Here is a 19,693-nt window from a genome sequence, read left to right on the forward strand (position 1 = left end):
ATGTTTTTTTGAGCAAAAATTGAGAAAGATGCAATAAATAAGAGTTGACCTTAACACTCATCTCATACCAAATGACTAAAATCAAATATAGTGTGGTTTCAAAAGAAAAACAAGAGGTTGTGTATTACAAGTTGGAATCTTAACAATTTTATTTAGGCATTTGGACTTTGTGGTAAAATGTTACTAAGAATTCTAAAGTTGAGGCTGCCACCCTATAAGTGATAACATTAGAATGTTTAGGGATCCAACACACATATTTGTTTGTTATGACTTCAATAAGGCCACCAAACATAGCCTTAGGGAAATGTTGTCATTCTTTGGAAAGATCAAACTTCAAAACTCATGGGAGAGATTTGATGTGATCAACACTCAAGTACTTTCAGTTTTGTATCCAGATTCTCACCATTAATAAACAAGTAATTCAGTTCCATCCATGTCTTTCTCTTTATTATTGCTAAGATCTGTCCATATTTGTTTGGATTTCTCAAATTCCCACATAAAAGTTATGTACTCAAAACAGAATTATTCCAAGTATCAAATTCATAACAAAGACTACACTCATATATATATTTACAACACAAAAAAAGTTTGTATGATATATCTAGCTAATGTTACAGTCCCTGGAACTTTCATCTGAATCATCATCGTTATTGTCTTCAGGCAAGGTATTGCCATAGTCAACAGAGGATCCTAAACCAGAAGGCTCTGCATTTTCTTCATCGCCACTCTCGGTATCAGCACTATTGTATCTTCTTTCAACGTAAACCATTGCTTGCCTTCTCTGCAGACGCAACAAATGCATGATAACATCAGGAGTCATGACCACCCTTGATTGGTTCTCTCTGCCCCGTCTGTTCGAATCCATTATCTAATACCAGACAACAACAGATAAACGAAAAATGTTATGTAAAACAGCAATGTAGTAGTACCTTTTTCGGTACTGAAAAACAAAAGCAACTTAAGCAAGACAGTACCTTCTGTACATTTTCGGGAAGTGGAGGAACACCGGTTTCCATAGGAGCCCAGAGCTTTACACTGCTCTCTATTCCACATGTTGCAAAAAAGGGCTTGTGGGGATGAGGCTCGAGTTGATTTAAAATGCGTCGATCACCTTTCATTAAGCGCACGAGTTTAGCTCCCTTTTTACTCCATATGAATATATGACCGCAATCAGAACCGCTCAACACATAGTCATCATTGGGGCCAAAGAAACTCACTCCTTTAACTGTTTGTGAATTCCTGTGACCAATGAAAACCTGTGGTTCTTCTAATTCCTGTGTGGCCTCAAGCGAGGTGGAAGATGATGGTATCGGGCCTAATCCCATGTTCTTCTGAAACAGATAAATGAGCTCATCATTGTAAGAGACAAGTAGTTCGCTTGTGTAAGAGTAAGCCAGCCCTGTTATGTTAACACTATTGTCCTTCACCAAGTGACGGGGACAAAATGTGTCAACTGGTTCATCCAAATCCTTCGAAGAATTTTGCCAACATTTCCTTATGTCGTATACACGTGCATATTCATCATCACCTCCTACGGCCAAGTAATTTGGATTTCTGGGGTCAATTACAATGCCATTTAAACTTATAACACTGTTTTGAAGCTGCTTGTTGTTTTCTTTTAACGAAGTGCAACAAACGAGTGTTGTAGCACAACTACTTCGCAGATCAAACTGCACACAAGAAAAACCAAACTCTGAAACTACAAGAAAATATAATGAGAGATTCCACAAGTAGGTATATTAAGATATTTGGCATACATGTTGAACAAGACCATCTTCTCCACAACTATATAATATGTGTGAACTTCCTGGCTCAACAGCGAGCTTGTATACTCGGCCTTGATGCCTCCCCAACTTTTTTGTATGTACTTGACCATCATCCAAGACCTGACCAAGCCTTATCTGCATAGAAATGATTCCATTTAATATGGAAGCAAAACTATTAGAATCTACCTAAACCAGGTAATTTTACATCTAACCACAATTTATGTCTGATTTATTTCTATATTCTGCTGAATTACTCATCAATGCCATAATAATTGAAAAAGAAACTAAACAAAACTAACAAAAGTGGTGATGTCAAATACAAAGGAATACACTTGCAAAGGAAATACTCCAAATTCACCTGTCCATCTCCAGCAGAAGTTACTACACGACGATCATTAGTAAACGGCATGATTCTAGCTTGGAATATGTTGTCATGGTGGCCAGAAGCATATGACAATCTTCGAGTCTTAGTCGCCCAATCCCAAAACATAACCTGCTTGTCATCAGAACCCGACACAAGGAGATCTCCACTGGAGTTGAATTCAACTGTATTTACACAGCCCTTATGACCATTTAGTTTCCCATAGAGATTCAACTGCTTCACAATAACCTACAATAATAAGCCACCAAATAAAATGTTAAAAGTACTTGTAAATTTTTTGGATAATTGCTGCCCAATTGAAAAAAAAAAAAAGAAAACATTCAATAAGTTGAAATTTTCCCACTTTCTCATTTCGCATCAGCCTTCAAATCCAATTTCCGTTGAGAGCAAATTATGGAAAAGTCAATGATTTTCTGTGTCAGAAAACTGTCATGTTCAAGTCCATTACTTACACCATTTAAAAACTAGTAAAAATTTATGATAAAAGAAAAGTCTTTATGAGTCCACCAAAATCCATTGTTGATTTTAAGGTTAAAACACTTCTTGATTCTCGAGGAACTATGAGCATGTTGACACTAATCCACAATAAAATAATAACAATTAAAAATGATTTTTTTGACAAAACAAAAAAAAAAGATCACATGGGGATCCAATGATTAAACAATAAACAAAACAAAACAATAAACTAGCCTTATTTCAACTTCATTATTATCAGTCCATTACAATCTTTGTTTTTGTTTCTTTTTCCCATTACAACACAATTTAATCCAAGAAAACAGAATCCCAATTTAATAAAGCTTCAAAATTGATTATTCCATTCCCATGTATAACTATCGTGATTTGAATACCACCATAAATAATCAAATCAAATTGTTACAACTAGTGTGAAACAAATTTTAGTTAATTAACTAGAGAGAGAAAGAGAGAAAATTTGAAGACCTCAGAAGCAGAAAATCGGCGAGCGAAGACGATTGGGCGAGAGAAACCTATCTCTCTACTGCAAATTGCGGGAAACCCATCTTTAGTTTCCATTTCTCTGAAATTTTCCATTCAATTTTCGAGAGAGAGAATACAGCTTTACTTTGGTAGAACAATATAGAACAAATAATAATAATATTAATAATAATAATAATAATAATGGAATTGGAGAGTGACCTCTCTACAATTGTTGCCAAGTAAAAGTACTCGAATATCGATTGTTTAACACTTTAACACTTGTCTCATTCACTAGAATATTAATATTTATGTTTAGCTCTAATTTTTTTTTAATGTTATCACTACAAACTTTATTTTATTTTGAATTTATTAAAAAAATACTTAAAAATAAATGATACTATATATTTATCTAGACTTAGTAATAAGTTTTACACATGCCTTGTTTTAAGACAACAACAAAGTTTATATCCAAAAAATTAGAAAAAATTTATAAACATTAAATACTTATGCTGTAAAAATTAAACATTAAATTAATAAACTCAAAATTTTATTACTTATACCCCTATTTACCATTATAAGTTTAGATAAGGTGTAATTTTGTACATAATTTTAAATCAAAAAAATATTAGTGGCATTATTTTCTAAGTTTATGTAAAACTTGCTTTGTCCAATTTTTCCTTGAAACCAAAAGTGGTAGCTTTAGTGCACATATGCACCCGATTGTGTTTCTCTAATCTGAATTTTCTGTAAAGTTTTGAAAATTTCAAATAATTTATAGTATAAAAAATAATTTAAACTTTAAACACTATGTAGATTCATCGGTGCCTACTACATTTTGAGAGGAAAAAACAAACAACACAATAGTCTATTGCACATTCAAAAGAAAGTTTATTTAAATCCAGAACTCTTTCAATCATAAATCCTCTTACAAAATGGAACTTTTCTAAATAAATTGTTAAGTAGCTACTACAATAATGAAACATTTAAAAGAGAAAGAAAAACAAAATTAAATTTGGAAGACAAATCCCTACAAAATCAAGTCTTGTGTACTTTTGTTTTTGTTTTTTGATTTGTTTGTGTGTGAAAGTATAGCTATAATAATAATCTTCCTCCTCCCCAAAATGATATGCCTTTATGTACCATAATAATTCCCAGCTCCTTTTTACAACTGGTCCATCTTCCCTTACCTTCCTCTTTTTCCATATAACTAAGAAAATTTAAAAGGAAAGTAACACCTCTACATGGAAGATTACCAGCAACTGTAACCAAAAAAACACTAATATAACCAATACACCAAAGAATTACGAGCCGAGATATTACATTCGTTGGAGTCAAAATCGCGACATCATATCATTATATGTTAAAGAAAAACAGGCTAGGCTGTTCTTCTAGTCAACTGAAACAGGTGGTAGTTGTGGTCAGTTTTTTCGGATTCTGATGGTTTAAAGCTTTTTTTCTCAACTATCTTCCTTCTTCTGTACAGGTGTGTATTATTCCTCATCCTCGGTCAAGGAGGAAAACGAGAAGGGTTTGAACTTGTAGCCATCACCGTGGTAAAACTTGTTCTGAAATTCAACCCAGTGTAGACGCAAAGCATGAAGAAAAGCACTTAGTGTTTCCATCATGAGTAGTATGAATGCAGTTGCAAAGGCGAAAACCGTTAACCCAACTAAACGGATAGCAAAATTGTCGTACCTGTCGTTATCAAGTGTAATAGCAAATTATTGTCAATAGCACAGGCAACAATATATGCTCAGTTCTCAACTAAAATCGGTGAACAAAAACTCCTATACTCTAGTCGTTGGCCCGAGCTCATAGTGAATATTACTAGATTGTAAATACCCAAAAATAATTGAATTGGTACGTTTCAAGAGCAAAATGAACAGAGCACCAAATGAAATGAAATTTAAACTCACCCCCAAGCTAGGAGGAGGACTTTCTCATAGAATACAGTTGAAAGTTCTGAGTGTGCCAAACTGTAAAACAAGTAACAAATACTAAGTAAGAAGAAATAGATCACACAGAAAGTCTAATTTGTAAGAAAATAATAATAATTCATATCCGAACCTCAAAGCCCAAAGTCGAAGATATGAGGCTGTATTAGAAACTGCACCAAGAACGAATTCTATGGAGTGTATCATTTGGTGTACAAATACTTCACTAAAATTAAACTCCTCGTGATGTTGTCTAGCAGAATCAGGTTCCACGTCGAGATCCATCTCTGAGGTACCAAGGACACCGTACATGCGACCTTGAAATCTCTGGAAAGAAACAAAGATGTTGCAATTTTCCCATCTAGTGAAACTTTCCTTGAAAACTACTTATTGATGACACAACTAAAATACTCTTACGTAGTAAAAGACATTTTAGCTGACAAAGTAGTTTATGACTAAGAAAAATCTTGAAGTCAAAAGTGTAGATGATTGCATAGCTTAATCAAATTTCAGGAATGTGATATTTTGATATGAATGCTGGCCAATTTTAAGTATATACCTCTGTGTGAAGCTTCCTCAAAATAAAAGGTTTCGGGAAAAGCATCCACGGAACTGCAATTAAAGCCAAAAGCAACAATATGATCTGCAATATTAAAAGCTTAATTAGCCACAAACAATTACATGAGCAAAGCAATTATACAGAAAGGAGTTTAGATTGTGCCTGAAGTGGTCTTTGTCCCCAAAACAATTGATTTTCACCAAGATCATCGGTAGGACTAAGAAACATGTAAATCATCACATGATAGAGGTCTGCTTGAGAGCCAGTGCACCACTTGATGATAATAAGAAGTGAAAGATATCCAAACAGGCTGTTAAGAAAGATCAACTGAGGCACAAACTGGTACCTAACAATACAGTACACGAATCAGACCTTTTTCTGTTTACCTTTAAAAGTTGGTCAGCACTCAGAAGATAAATTGGATCAAGACAGAAGAAAGAAAAACAACAAAGACACAGCAAAAAGAGACACCTTATATCGATAGAGCTGCTAAAAAAGCGTGCATTGAAGTAGCTTATAATGATTCCCAAGTTCATTTGTGATACACCCAACAAAATAGACATCTTCATTTTGAGAGAGTTCAAGAACGGGAGCTCTGTACGACTTCCACGCCAACTAGGGTCCACACCAAATGGGTACGGTTCTCGGAATTTGACCAAGCCAGCAGTTGTAGCATCACTGTTCACACAAATAAATAAATAATATAGGCATGTTCTCATACGATACATTACACTACGTACATACATTAAGATAAATACAAAAAAGGTGTGAAGTTATGTATGAGCACACATACCCATATATTTATACATAAATACCCAAGCACAAAAAAACACATAAGTCAACAAGATTCTGTCAGCAAGGAAAAAATAACTGAGCTTAATGGGAGGGTAGTGGAGATTAATCTAAAGCAATAAAATAAAATAGACCACGAAAGTTTTAGTTAAGATAGCCATTTCTGGATTTCATTATGAAAACAGTGATAGCTAATATCTAGATTTCATTCTGTAAACAGTGATATTTAATTATAGCATTGAAATTTATATAAGCTAATCATTGAACTGAAAACCATAAAAGGGGGACCCACATCTATAGATCTACAAAATTAGGCCCATTAACAAATGAGATGCAGCTGTATTCGAATTCTAGGAATCTAGAGCTGGTTTGAAGTGCATAATCTCTAACCCCTTTGATAAAGCCAAATCATATCTATTAAATGAGAAATGAAACTAAAACCAACCAGCAAAGGTAACTTCAACACAGAAGCATAGACATCAAAGAGAGCAACATATTCAACAAACATCGAAGGATCCTAGAACACAAAATTCCACATAGACCATGGTATTTACAAGAAGACAAACGTAAGCTCAAAACATTTATTAATTGAGTACCGTGCACATTTGTCTAGTTGCCACAGGGTGGTGGTGATAAAAGGAAAAAAAAATGTGAACGTAATTTGATATAAAAAAATTGTATACTTAAAAATGTAACAAAGGCCTAGAAAAAATTGCAAACAAAAAACATCAGATGAGTGTGAGTATGAGAATGAGCAGAAATTGGAAAAAAAAGAAAAAGACAATACCTGCAACTTGTATCTCTACAATGGTAAGCAGACCCGCCAAATATGTGAAAAGGAACAGAGAAGAACTCATTGTAAATCAAACCACAGTATATTGAAAATAGCGACATCAACAGAAGTACATATCGTCCACCAAACAGCATCTCCATAAAGCTCCCAAGTTTCTGAGATAAGATATGTGTGAAGATTACATGAAGAAGATAAATTCTAATAAAAGCATTTTATCCAACAGAAGTAATCAACATCTTTACTGAAAGTTATTATATCCATTCCCAGGCATGTGGACCTGTAATTTTTCTTAGGTGAAAACAGCTGAACATCACCTTTAAGTCGTTTTCTTCCTCTCTCAAATCAACATTCCTTTCAAATGAAAGCTAATAGGGAAGATGTTATATTCAATTTCTATTACTCGAATAAAATCTTAATTTTATTCTTGCTCCTACTGAAGTATAAATTAGTAAAGATGTTTTGATACATCCTCTAGGTTTCTAGCATGTCATCTTTAAAGTAAGAAGTTCCTGAATAAAAGAACTTAGGAGATGCAACTCAGAAAATAAATGTTGCACCCACTTCAAAGACCAAAATGCAACTGATGCCTGCATTATTATGTTTCTTGGATGATTGGATCACACTTTTTGAGGCTCTCCTTGTGTATAGCAAGTCCAGAATGGGAAAGAAAATATAATAGTACTATAAATGGTAATCAAAGTTCAGTGCCAGCCAAGAGGTTCTATGATTCTCATAGCTGGTATAATAGGTCAGATTATTGAGAGCTTATAAGCCCTCTTCTTTCTTTTACACTATGTTTGGTAGAAGGGAGAAGTAGGCGGATGGAGAGTTGAGTAGGGATAGAGGTGGGAGGAGATGACAAATCCCTTCGTTCGACAAGAGAGCTTGAAGGAGAGAAAGGAGATATGAGAGGATAGCAAATCCACTCAAACCTCACATTTAGAATCCTTAGGGGAGGATTGGCACTCTCGCACTTCAATTATTGTAAATTACTAATATACCCACCTAAAATATTATTAAAAAATAATCATAAGGATACTAATGTAATTTCATAAATAAATAATCATCCATCCTTCTACTACTCTATCCCTCATACCAAACAAGTTAGAAGGTTATTACTTTTCTTTCTTTCCCTTATATTCTTCGTCCTACATCAAGTATCCATCCTCCCTATTCTTCCATCCTACCAAACATAGCCTTAATATTTTCTCAGCCAGCACATATGAACATGTATAAGATTAAACAACCTGCAGCTTGTTTGAGAGGTTATTATTGTTTGTTCTAAGCTGCATCGAGAGATAATCATTTCAATGAGAAAATAATTCACTATCAAGAACAGGCCCTACGGAAAACATTTTTATTCTTTTAACAATGGTCCAGCCACTCGGTAAAAAAGACCGCACCTGTGTACTGAGCGTACTTTCACGAGCTATAAGAACTAATGCTCCCAGCAACAAGCATATTCCATGACCCCAATCCCCAAACATCACCGCAAAAAGAAATGGAAATGTGATAACAGTGTATACAGCAGGATTTGCTTCTTGATATTTAGCAACACTGCACGGAAAATGTTTTGTCAGCCTCTAATCAGCTTAAAAGATTGATAGAACCACAGGCTTTACATCTACTCTTTTTTCTTTCTTAATGTAAAAGTTAAATGAAAGGAAAAGAAGAAAAGAACACTTGACGATAAAGAATTTTTTAATAGCTCAACATAACTTCGAACAATTATTGCTTGAGAAGGAGCACAATGCAGGAAAAAGAATTATGAGACGGCAACAAAAGGAACAGATACATAAGGGAAAATTTGACTGAGGAAGCAGGAAAAAAAATAACGAGACTTCATCATCCACAATATTTACCTTCTCATTCAAAAAATTTACTTACAAACTGCCACTAAAAATAATTGTGTATACCGGTAGCCAATTTATTTCTTGCAAAGACTATTATCTTCTCTACCGTACTTGCAGGACGTGGTTAGTTTGCTTTTCTTACTCACAAAAAATAGAAGCAATAACAATTACATCTGCATAAGCATTCTAGAATATTATCAAGATTTTGTAATTGTAAATGATATGTCAGAACTAAACTCACCCATAAGCATCAACAATTTCCTGAAAAGCATTTGTGAACTTGTTGGTTCTAAAATATGTAGGAGGTGATTCTATAGCATCCATCACGTGAAAAATTGTGCCGACTTGCGACTTGCTATCAAATGTTGCACGTTGCAGTTCTTCGCTAATCTACATAAGATTACTTAATTTAATAAAATCTTGCCATCGTCATCAAAGGTTATTATACACACACATATGTACTGCAGTACCATATAAAGACTGGTATGAAATTACCTTATCTTGTGCAAAGATAGGACACCATCCCTCTCCAACAAGACATTTTTTTGTTACATCAAAATTTAGCATATTTAATGTATCATAGACAGCTTTCTCTCTCCGTACCTATGGAAACAATGGGATCAAAAAATGAATGTCCTTGTCTTCATAGTGCAAAATCACACCCATGCAGTTCAAATAGGTCATACCATTTTCATCCATTTTGTTATATGGACACTTAAGGATGACAGAGCCTTATTTCGATGTCGGATCCCTGCTTCTAATGTTGCTTCCAGTTCCACAAGGCGGGATGATACCTACAGGGGATTAAAAAAAAAAACTTAATTTTAAACTAGGTATTATGTGGTCCCGACACAATCATAAATTTAAAAAGACAATGAGAGGGGATATGGTGAATAGTTGGAGGCTTGGAACATTAGGCTCAAATAAAGCACGTGAATTATCAAAATTTTGCAATCCTTTAATTAAAATCGAAGTGAATTAAAAGAAAAACTTCAAAGTCAATAAAGTTTCAGAAAAGAAAATGCAAACTTACTTCTCTAGTTATTTGTGTCTGCTTAGTAATATCTTCGGGCACAGGATAACAACTTGCTCCAAATGCGTCACAAATTTTCAAAATCTTTGTTCTTGCCTGCTCTCCTGAGAAAAACACAACGAATACCATTTTCTCAACCTGCAAATATTATAAGATACAAGTAAAGTGTCTGTCAGATGGCAAAATACTAGTGCCAATAATAATAATAATGCCCAGTGTACAAAGTTGGACAGCAATCTGAAAAGAGACAGCTAAATAAAAGAGGGGGAAATTACATTCTGAAGATTAAATAAAAAATGACTAAATAGATTTGGTCATAAATACCATATCATTAGATAAAGGATCCATGATATCTTCATCAGCTGGAGCCTGGTTGAAAAGCATATTTCCCCTTGTAGCACGAAACAACATCCTCTCAAAACTAAGCCCTTTAGACTTGCAAACAATCCCACAGATAAATCTCAAACCAGATTGGCCTGACCGTCCAGGCCTCACCTCCTATAAAGGAAGCAGAGAAAATTGAAATCATGGCATTCAGTTCAATCTTCATCCGAAACAGAAGCAAAGAAAAATAGGGATAATGTCTTAGTAAATGATTACCTGTTCGAGCAATGATGCTGTTTCAACATAGCTATCATTTGAATAGATGTTCTCATCTAGTTCTCTTTCCTCTGGAACTGTATGTGTTTTATTTGATACAAGAAAGCCACTTGCCTGATATTACCACAAAAAGGTCCAAAATAATAGTTACTACACTAAAAAATAAAAAAGGTGAAATTCAAATCTCTCATACAAAGAAAAGACACAAAAAAAAATGTATAAGAGAGCTACAGATTGGGTAAAGAAAAAATCAAGACATGAAAATAAATTTTAAAAACTTCACTACTGAACAATTCTAATATAGTTGGGAAGCAAAAGATTATCTGATTTGTAAGACTGAAACTAAGAACTTACCAAAGATATCCTTGACATACCACATTACCCCTTGGAACCAGGGCTAAGGTGGGACCTAAATGGCTTAACGCCCCTGAATTTTGTAAACATAAGAGCTGACCAATGTGACACAAGGTAAGCAACCTAATGCTATTGCTACAATCATCTACAGGTGAAGTTGAGCAATCAGGCATTTGTTTTACAAAACAAAAAAAAAAGAGGTTGGAAGCAAAATAAAAAACAAGCGTAGCATGTCTCTACAGAAAGTCACTCGTTGTTGGAGTGCAGTGTTTCTGGTCAAATTTGAAGAAGGGCTCTGATTTCCTTAACTTTTTCTTAGTAAAAATAAATAAATAAAAAATCATCGTTATCCCATCACGTTCTCAGAATATGATCTCCAAAATTTGTCTTCTGTTGTTCTACTGCCCTCCTTAAAGCATAAGTTCAAATAAAGATTGAGTACTACTTAATGCAAACATAAAGACAAGTTCAAGTACCTTTTGCAATACCATCTTGAACTCCAAGAGCTCATTATATGATTGTTGAAGTTTATCACTATTTGAGTTAATTTCCATCAGCTCATGTTCATGTTCAGCAAGTTGTACCTGGGATTAAGAGAAAAAAAAATGTAACAAAATATGTATAACATGATCTATTCAGATATTCTTTATTTTAATACAAATGTGAGCGTATGAGGGGATAGCAGAATAGGCACTCATCAAAAAAGGAAAGCAGTGACGTAGTACTGTACCTCTAATTGCTCCAACCCAATGTCTGCTGGTGTGACAGGACGTGTGGAGGAAAATAGACCAGCTTTACTGATTTGCTCTTTGAAAAAGCGTAGCTTCCTTGACATTTCTGCACATCGCTTTACCTGTGAAGGAGAAACTCATAGAAATTCATCAATGTGCTAACTGCTAACGAATATAGAAATCCCCAGTCAACGCATAAAGATAAAAGCAACAATAGAAGGGTGAGAGCAGTATAATCATAATTGGAGAGAGCCACGAGAGACGATTGACATGAACAATCAGGGAATACAAATGGCACAGCAGGGTTAAAAGTAAAAGTTATGTGTTCATCTTGGCCAATAATTTAACGTACAAAGAGAATGTAGAATTATGTCGGAATGTCAGGTAATAATACGTTAGTCTATTACAACTGAAACACCAAGCTATATTATGACATAGCACAAGGGCATAACTGAATAAAACGTGACAATTCTCCAACATATATACTATACTATGGAACTCAAATTTAACAGTTGGACTGCAATAACCCGTTAGTAGTCATCATCAAACTCAAATAGATACCCCCTCTTCCCTCCCCACTCTCCCATCCCCTCTCCTACATAAACACAAAAAAAAATTTAGAGTATACCTGATTAACAAACGTCCTTTGAAAAGGGCTTTTATCACTGTTTAACTGCAAAGGAAAAGAAAAATTAACTGTGTGTACAAATGTGAAGTTCATTAAATAAATTTATCGGGAAAAAATTATCACAAGCTAAGTCGCATGCTTATATTAGATATATATATATTTATATATGTGTATGTGTATATATGACTATCAAGCTATACATATCAGGCAGTACTGTCTAAAATATGTAAGAGTTATGTTGGTGTGGGCGTGACTCATTAACGATCTTTTTTTATGAACAATGAAGTATATGATCCCAAGCTTCATAAAAATATGTGAAAATTAGTTCCCCAAGTCAATGTACTAGTCTAGTTATGAGATGTAGTAATATAGCTTGGATAAGATATTGATAACCTTGAAACATGCATACCAAACATCCAGATTTGGAAAGAATCGTCAACCACTTACAGAAACTTAACCATAACAGCAATACTTAAATTAAGGTATCGGAATATTACCGGCAAAACAAGGACCAATTCAACAGCAAACAGATATATTATCCTAATCTTATCATTATATTAATTATATATGTAAATGTGTACGTATATAATTCCAAATAAAATATGTCTTAACTAACAATTTATCAAACAGTTACGAGAACTAAAACAAAAATCTCCAAATTACAAATAAATTCAAATTCCAACATAATTACAAACACAACAGCTGACATTGTTTAACCCATTCAAAACAAACTACAAATCTTGTATGAATAAGATCACGCCAAGAATGCGGAGTCCTCATTTCTCAATTTTTAAAATCAAATGCCGAATCTAACAGTATTCCAAGAAAAAAGAAACAGAGTCGGATCTGATAGAGAAACTTACGTCTCGGAATTGTAAAAGGCCGAGTTCGCCGAGATAAGAGATGACGCGATGAGCAGATTCAACCGGAATAATGAGTTGAACGAAGGTCATCTTCTCAGAGCGCATCAGATCCATGGGCGGAAGATTCTCAATGAAATCTTCCATTTTGGAGAGAACCATAGAGAAAATGTTTGATTCGTTTCGGATCGAAAATCTTTGCTCAGATCTGAAACCCACACACACATATACATACACACACACTCTCTCTCTATATAGCTTTCTCTCTCTAAATTTCTCAATGCGTAGAAGAAGGTATCACTTGTCGGTTTATTTTATTTTTGAATTTATTTTTATTTTTTTCCAAATTTTCTGTTTGACAACTACCATTAGAGAATTCTTATTATTCTCATAGTTCGATGGGAAGATGGAATTGAATAAAATATTTAAAATAATTAAATTTTATATAAAAAAAAATATAATAATAATAATAAATTAAAGGGGAAGAAGGCTTTAATTTTAAGGTTGGTGGAGATTTAGCATTAAATTATAGTATGTTTTAAGAAAGGGAAATTGTTTTTTTTTTTTCCTTTGTGGGGAGTAAAACATTAAAGAAAATTGTATTAGCTAATAGCCATAGTAAAATATGATGTAATTATCCTTATCTAAACAAAGAAATATATCTATAACTGTTGGAACTTTGTATGAAATATGTAAAAATAGAAAAGTGAAGTGTGTGAGTAGGAGTCACACATGGGATAGAAACACTACATTTTAAGTGTATATCTAGTGCAAGTTTGAGATATGGGTTTGGGCCCCAAGGGGTACCCAGTTTTGCGCGCATGGGTGAGGACTCACACACTGGACCACCACACGCGCGCGCCGCCGCCGTCCGGCCGGGCCGGGTTGGCGGGTGAGGTGTCACTTTATTTTTTGAAGAAAAATTATTTAATTAAATAAAGATTTATTTTTATTTATTTATTTATTAATTAATTTTTAACACGTGATCAGAAGAGGTAAAACGCGATCAGTCAATGATCCGCCTTTTCCTCCCACGATCCAACTCCTCCCACGATAATATTGCCGTGGTTGCTAGACTGCCGTGCACACTTCGGGCAGAGCCGCGAAACGTCTTAAAGAGAGCGACATTGTCCGCGACTCAGCCAGACTATTCTATCGGTAATTCGTTCCAATTTTACTCTATTTAATTTCGGTATAACAATTTTAAGACGATCAGTTCTGCTATGGCTGCTACCGATGAATTTTAAGTTACCTTAACGATATTAACAAGCCTGTCCGTTTTGAGGGATTACATTTTAAGCGATGGAAACGTAGAAGATGTTGTTCTACACGACGATGAAGAAAGTTGCTTTCGTTCTCGCTTTGCTACGAAGCCGATCGTCTGCGAAGCTTCTACCGACAAGGACAAAGATTTGAACGCGAGAAGCAACAAAAGGATTTGGACTCTGGGTCGAAAATGACTTCCTCTCGTAAGAATTTTATTCTTAACGGTTTATACCGACGATCCGTATGACTATTATAATTCGGATAAATCGGCAAACGAAATATGGGATGCTCGCAAAAGAAATACGATGCGAAGAAGCTGGAACTAAAAAGTATGCTGTCAGTCGCTACCTCAAGTATCAAATGGTGGACGACAAACCTGTGGAAGCCCAATCTCACGAGCTTCAGAAAATTGCACATGAGATCATCTCAGAAGGTATGACTTTAGATGAACAGTTTCAAGTTGCTGTATTAATTGATAAGTTACCCCCTTCCTGGAAGGATTTCAAAAGTACTCTCAGGCATAAGACTAAGGAATTTTCCTTAGAAAGTTTGATCACCCGCCTTCGTATAGAGGAGGAAGCAAGAAAACAAGACCAGAAAGATGAAGTGCTTGTTGTTTCAAACAACAACACTAAGAAATCCACACCGGCGGTTACGAAGCCTAATGGCAAAAATTTTAAGAATCGAACCGCAACTCGAATTCTAATTCTAACCGCAACAACCCTCCTCGTAACAATAATCGAGTTGGAACCATAATAGGAACCAACATGGAAGGCGGCCACCTCCACATAAACGTAATGACCCCGCACAGTTTTTGTGTTACAATTGTAACAAGCCGGGTCATATGGCACGAAAGTGTCGGAACAAGCCTAGCTGCGCTCCGCGAAAGCAACTTGGCGAAGAAGCTTTTATAGCTATGATCTACGAGATCAATATGATTGGTGGATCGAAGGATGGTGGGTAGACAACGGCGCCTCTCGCCATGTTTGCTATGATCGTGCTATGTTTAAGACATACTGCTTTGTGATGACAAGAAAGTGTTGTTGGGAGATTCCCACACCACTATTGTTCTTTAGGCCCGGAAACGTGGAGCTAAAGTTTACCTCGGGAAGAACCTTATTCTTTGAAAGATGTAATGCACACTCCCGAGATGAGAAAGAATGCGGTTTCGGTTTTTTGCTTAATAAGGCCGGGTTTACTCAAACAATTGGGGGTGATTTGTACACCATCACTAAGAATGGTACTTTTGTGGGGAAGGGTTATGCTACGATGGAATGTTTAAATTAAATGTTGAATTTAATAAAGTATCTTCTTACGCACATGCTTTGTGTGATTTTAATGTTTGGCATTCTAGACTTTGTCATGTTAATAAACGTATCATTAAGAATATGAGTAATATTGGCTTAATCCCGAAAATGTCAGAAAAGGATTTTGAAAAATGTATCTTTTGTAGTCGAAGCAAAAATAACTAAGACACCACATAAATCGATTACTAAAGAAACCGAACCTTTAGATTTGATACATTCGATATATGTGAACTTGATGGAACGCTAACCGAAATGGTAAACGTTATTTTATTACTTTCATAGATGACATTCGACTTTACTTATGTGTTCTTGATGAAAAATAAAAATGATGCACTTGACATGTTTAAATTATTCGTATTTGAAATTGAGAATCAATATAATAAGAAAATAAAAATGCTTCGTAGTGATAGAGGAACTGAATATGAATCAAACTCGTTTATTGAATTTTATAATTCACATGGTATGATACACGAAAGGACTGCACCATATTCACACGAAATGAACGGTAAAGTGAAAGAAAAAATAGAACATTCTTGAATTAGTTGTGGCTATTTTGTTGAATTAAGTGCCGCATCTCACTGGTGGGGTGAAATTTTATTAACTGTTTGTTATGTTCTGAATAGAGTTCCTAAAACTAAGAGTAAATTTTCACCTTATGAGATCTTGAAAAATAGGCAACCAAATGTGTCTTATTTTAGAACCTGGGGTTGTTTAGCTTATGTTAGGATTCCTGATCCTAAGAGAATAAAACTAGCTAGTAGAGCCTATGAATGTGTATTTATTGGATATGCGGTGAATAGCAAAGCATATAGATTCTATGATCTGAATGCACATGTTATAGTGGAATCTAATGATGCTGAATTTTATGAACATAGATTTCCTTTTAAATTAAGAAATAGTGGGGGTACATCTACTAGCAATGTTCCTACCATTAGGGATAATGAGCACACTGAGAGTAATGAAATAGAACCTAGAAGAAGCAAGAGAGCTAGAGTAGAAAAAACTTTTGGTTCAGATTTTTGTGCTTACACCTTAGAGGAGGATCCCCGCCAACCTCCAAGAAGCTTTGTCTTCCATAGATGCCGACACTGTGGCAAGAGGCCGTTGATGATGAAATGGACTCACTTATTAAGAATAAAACACGGCATTATACAAACTTACCACCTGGGTGCAAAACTATAGGTTGTAAGTGGATTCTGAAAAAGAAATTGAAACCTGATGGAACTGTTGACAAATACAAAGCTCGCTTAGTAGCCAAGGGTTTTAGACAAAGAGAGAATGTAGATTTCTTTGACACCTTTTCACCTGTCACTAGAATAACATCCATTAGAGTTTTAATTTCTTCCGTCGCTATACACAATTTAGTTGTGCACCAAATGGATGTTAGAACAGCGTTCCTTAATGGTGAATTAGAAGAAGAAATTTACATGGATCAACCTGAAGGGTTCGTGATCCCAGGCCAGGAACATAAGGTTTGCAAGTTAGATAAATCTTTGTATGGTCTTAAGCAGGCACCTAAGCAATGGCATGAGAAGTTTGACAATTTAGTTATCTCAGATGGTTTCAAAGTGAATGAAAGTGACAAATGTATTTACTATAAATCTCATAATGACATTTGCACAATTATTTGCCTTTATGTGGATGATTTGCTTATATTTGGTTCAAATATCCATGTTGTTAATGCTGTGAAATCATTATTGTGTGCTAACTTTGATATGAAGGACCTCGGAGAAGCTGATGTAATCCTTGGTATTAAGATTACTAGGTCTGAAAAGGGAATTTCTTTGGATCAATCTCATTACATTGAGAAGATTCTTAAGAAATATAATTACTTTATTGTAAACACCTTGCACACCATATGATCCAAGTGTAAAGCTATTCAATAACACTGGTGACGGTGTGAGACAATCTGATTATGCGAGCATCATTGGCAGTCTTCGATATGCCACTGATTGTACGAGACCCGACATTGCCTATGTCGTGGGATTATTATGCGGAGTTTACCAAGGCCTAGTATAGAGCATTGGCATGCTATTGAGCGGGTAATGAGATACCTTCAGAGAACCATGAACCTTGGATTACACTATCAAAGGTTTCAGTGTCCTTGAAGGATACGGTGATGCGGTCGGAACACTTTGTCGGATGACTCCAAAGCTACAAGTGGCTATATTTTTAGCATAGGCGGTGGCATTTCTTGGAAGTCAAAGAAACGGACTATTTTAGCACGATCCACCATGGAGTACGAAATGATAGCACTAGCCTCTGCTAGTGAAGAAGCGGAGTTGGCTTAGAAGCTGCTAGTGAGATCCCTTTATGGGAAAAGCCGATACATTTGTGTTGATCCATTGCGATAGTACCGCGGCTATTGCAAAAGTCCAGAACCGTTATTATAACGGTAAGAAACGACAAATCCGTCGTAAGCACAGCACTGTTAGAGAGTTCCTCTCAACAGGAGCTGTTAGAGTGGATCATGTACGCACTGATGACAATTTAGCAGATCCTTTGACGAAAGGACTAGCTAGAGAGAAAGTCTATAAAACTTCGAAAGGAATGGGACTATTGCCCTTAGAAGAATGAGTCACTCATAATGGTAACCCAACCTAATGACTGGAGATCCCAAGAATTAGGTTCAACGGGTAATAACAAATTATGAGTTGATATGTGTTGATCATGCTATAGTTATACGAGAAGCACGAAGTCCTGAAGCGATAAGAGGATGAGTTAATAGAAACTCTTAATGAGATCTATACTCTATGTGGAGTGGAGTACCGAGCTACAGGAGTACTCTTGATAGACTCACCTATGTGAATGTGGGAGTGGGGCCGCTTCCTATGAAATTTGGGGCAAAATTTCTAGAGCGTTCACTATACTGGGATAGACGTGCATGGCCATTAACGCACGGGCTTATTTGAATACACCCTTGAAAGATTGGTGCGTGGTACGACGTTAGAGATAGAGTTCAAGACTTCGAGTCACTCTAGTAAAATCTAAATCGTATTCACTATGCAAGATTCAAATCGAAAGATATCTTTGCTGAAGCACTGTCTTATAGTTGTTGAGGTTGCTCGAGAAAATATTTTTAAAAATTTCAAGTGGGGGATTGTTGGAACTTTGTATGAAATATGTAAAAATAGAAAAGTGAAGTGTGTGAGTATGAGTCCCACATGGGATAGAAACACTACATTTTAAGTGTATATCTAGTGCAAGTTTGAGATATGGGTTTGGGTCCCAAGGGGTACCCAGTTTTGCGCGCATGGGTGAGGACTCACACACTGGACCACCACACACGCGCGCGCGCGCCGCCGCCGCCGTCCGTCAATGATCCGCCTTTTCCTCCCACGATCCAACTCCTCCCACGATAATATTACCGTTTTCTTACCGTTTTTTCCTTCGATCGACTTCTATATAAGTCGTATCAGAACAACGTAAGAACACATCTTTTTCAATATTAAAAAAAAAAAAAAATCTTTTCTTCCTTCACGATTTTTCTGAGAGCAAACAGTAGGGTGTTACAGAGCGATACAGTTCGGTGCAGAACGTATCGTACTTATACAGAGGCTGTTTTATCCTGGGGACGCCGTGGTTGCTAGACTGCCGTGCACACTTCGGGCAGAGCCGCGAAACGTCTTAAAGAGAGCGACATTGTCCGCGACTCAGCCAGACTATTCTATCGGTAATTCGTTCCAATTTTACTCTATTTAATTTCGGTATAACAATAACTACTATAAAAGTGAGAATATTTTTAGGCTTTCTCTATATAAATTACATAATTAACCTTCATTAAATATTAAATTACAATTTTTTTTATGAACAACAAACATATACCTCAGAACAATACATTTTTGTTACCACGAGATATATTGGCAGCAGCGGATCATTTGATTGGAATGAAATTCGGA

At 35.5% G+C, this 19,693-nt stretch overlaps 2 protein-coding genes across 4 annotated transcripts; both read right to left on the bottom strand.

The window, feature by feature from the left end:
• Window positions 1-489: 489 nt before the first annotated feature.
• On the bottom strand, window positions 490-3,360 carry LOC115720700 (uncharacterized). Of its 3 annotated transcripts, none has more exons than XM_030649868.2 (6): window positions 3,088-3,273; window positions 2,492-2,561; window positions 2,125-2,376; window positions 1,758-1,901; window positions 975-1,670; window positions 490-868 (listed from the first exon to the last, which is right to left on the bottom strand). In XM_030649868.2, the coding sequence occupies exons 2-6, from the start codon at window positions 2,504-2,506 to the stop codon at window positions 602-604; spliced, it is 1,374 nt and encodes a 457-aa protein (XP_030505728.2). In that variant the 5' UTR covers window positions 2,507-2,561; window positions 3,088-3,273; the 3' UTR covers window positions 490-601. The 3 variants fall into 3 exon arrangements, with proteins under 3 accessions (XP_030505728.2, XP_030505727.2, XP_030505726.2); XM_030649867.2 differs by having other exon boundaries at window positions 2,492-2,574; XM_030649866.2 differs by lacking the exon at window positions 2,492-2,561 and having other exon boundaries at window positions 3,088-3,360.
• A 592-nt stretch (window positions 3,361-3,952) lies between these two features.
• LOC115718914 (V-type proton ATPase subunit a1) lies at window positions 3,953-13,663 on the bottom strand. The gene is made up of 18 exons (XM_030647731.2): window positions 13,225-13,663; window positions 12,362-12,406; window positions 11,733-11,855; window positions 11,479-11,586; window positions 10,649-10,762; window positions 10,373-10,546; window positions 10,049-10,186; window positions 9,702-9,809; window positions 9,511-9,618; window positions 9,257-9,405; window positions 8,566-8,719; window positions 7,157-7,317; window positions 6,049-6,255; window positions 5,740-5,923; window positions 5,578-5,661; window positions 5,152-5,345; window positions 5,001-5,060; window positions 3,953-4,779 (listed from the first exon to the last, which is right to left on the bottom strand). Exons 1-18 carry the CDS (start codon window positions 13,381-13,383, stop codon window positions 4,575-4,577), a joined length of 2,475 nt encoding a protein of 824 aa, XP_030503591.2. The 5' UTR covers window positions 13,384-13,663; the 3' UTR covers window positions 3,953-4,574.
• Between the last annotated feature and the right edge of the window lie 6,030 nt (window positions 13,664-19,693).

The sequence above is a fragment of the Cannabis sativa genome, chromosome 2 (genome assembly GCF_029168945.1).
Source record: "Cannabis sativa cultivar Pink pepper isolate KNU-18-1 chromosome 2, ASM2916894v1, whole genome shotgun sequence".
Classification (NCBI taxonomy): domain Eukaryota; kingdom Viridiplantae; phylum Streptophyta; class Magnoliopsida; order Rosales; family Cannabaceae; genus Cannabis; species Cannabis sativa.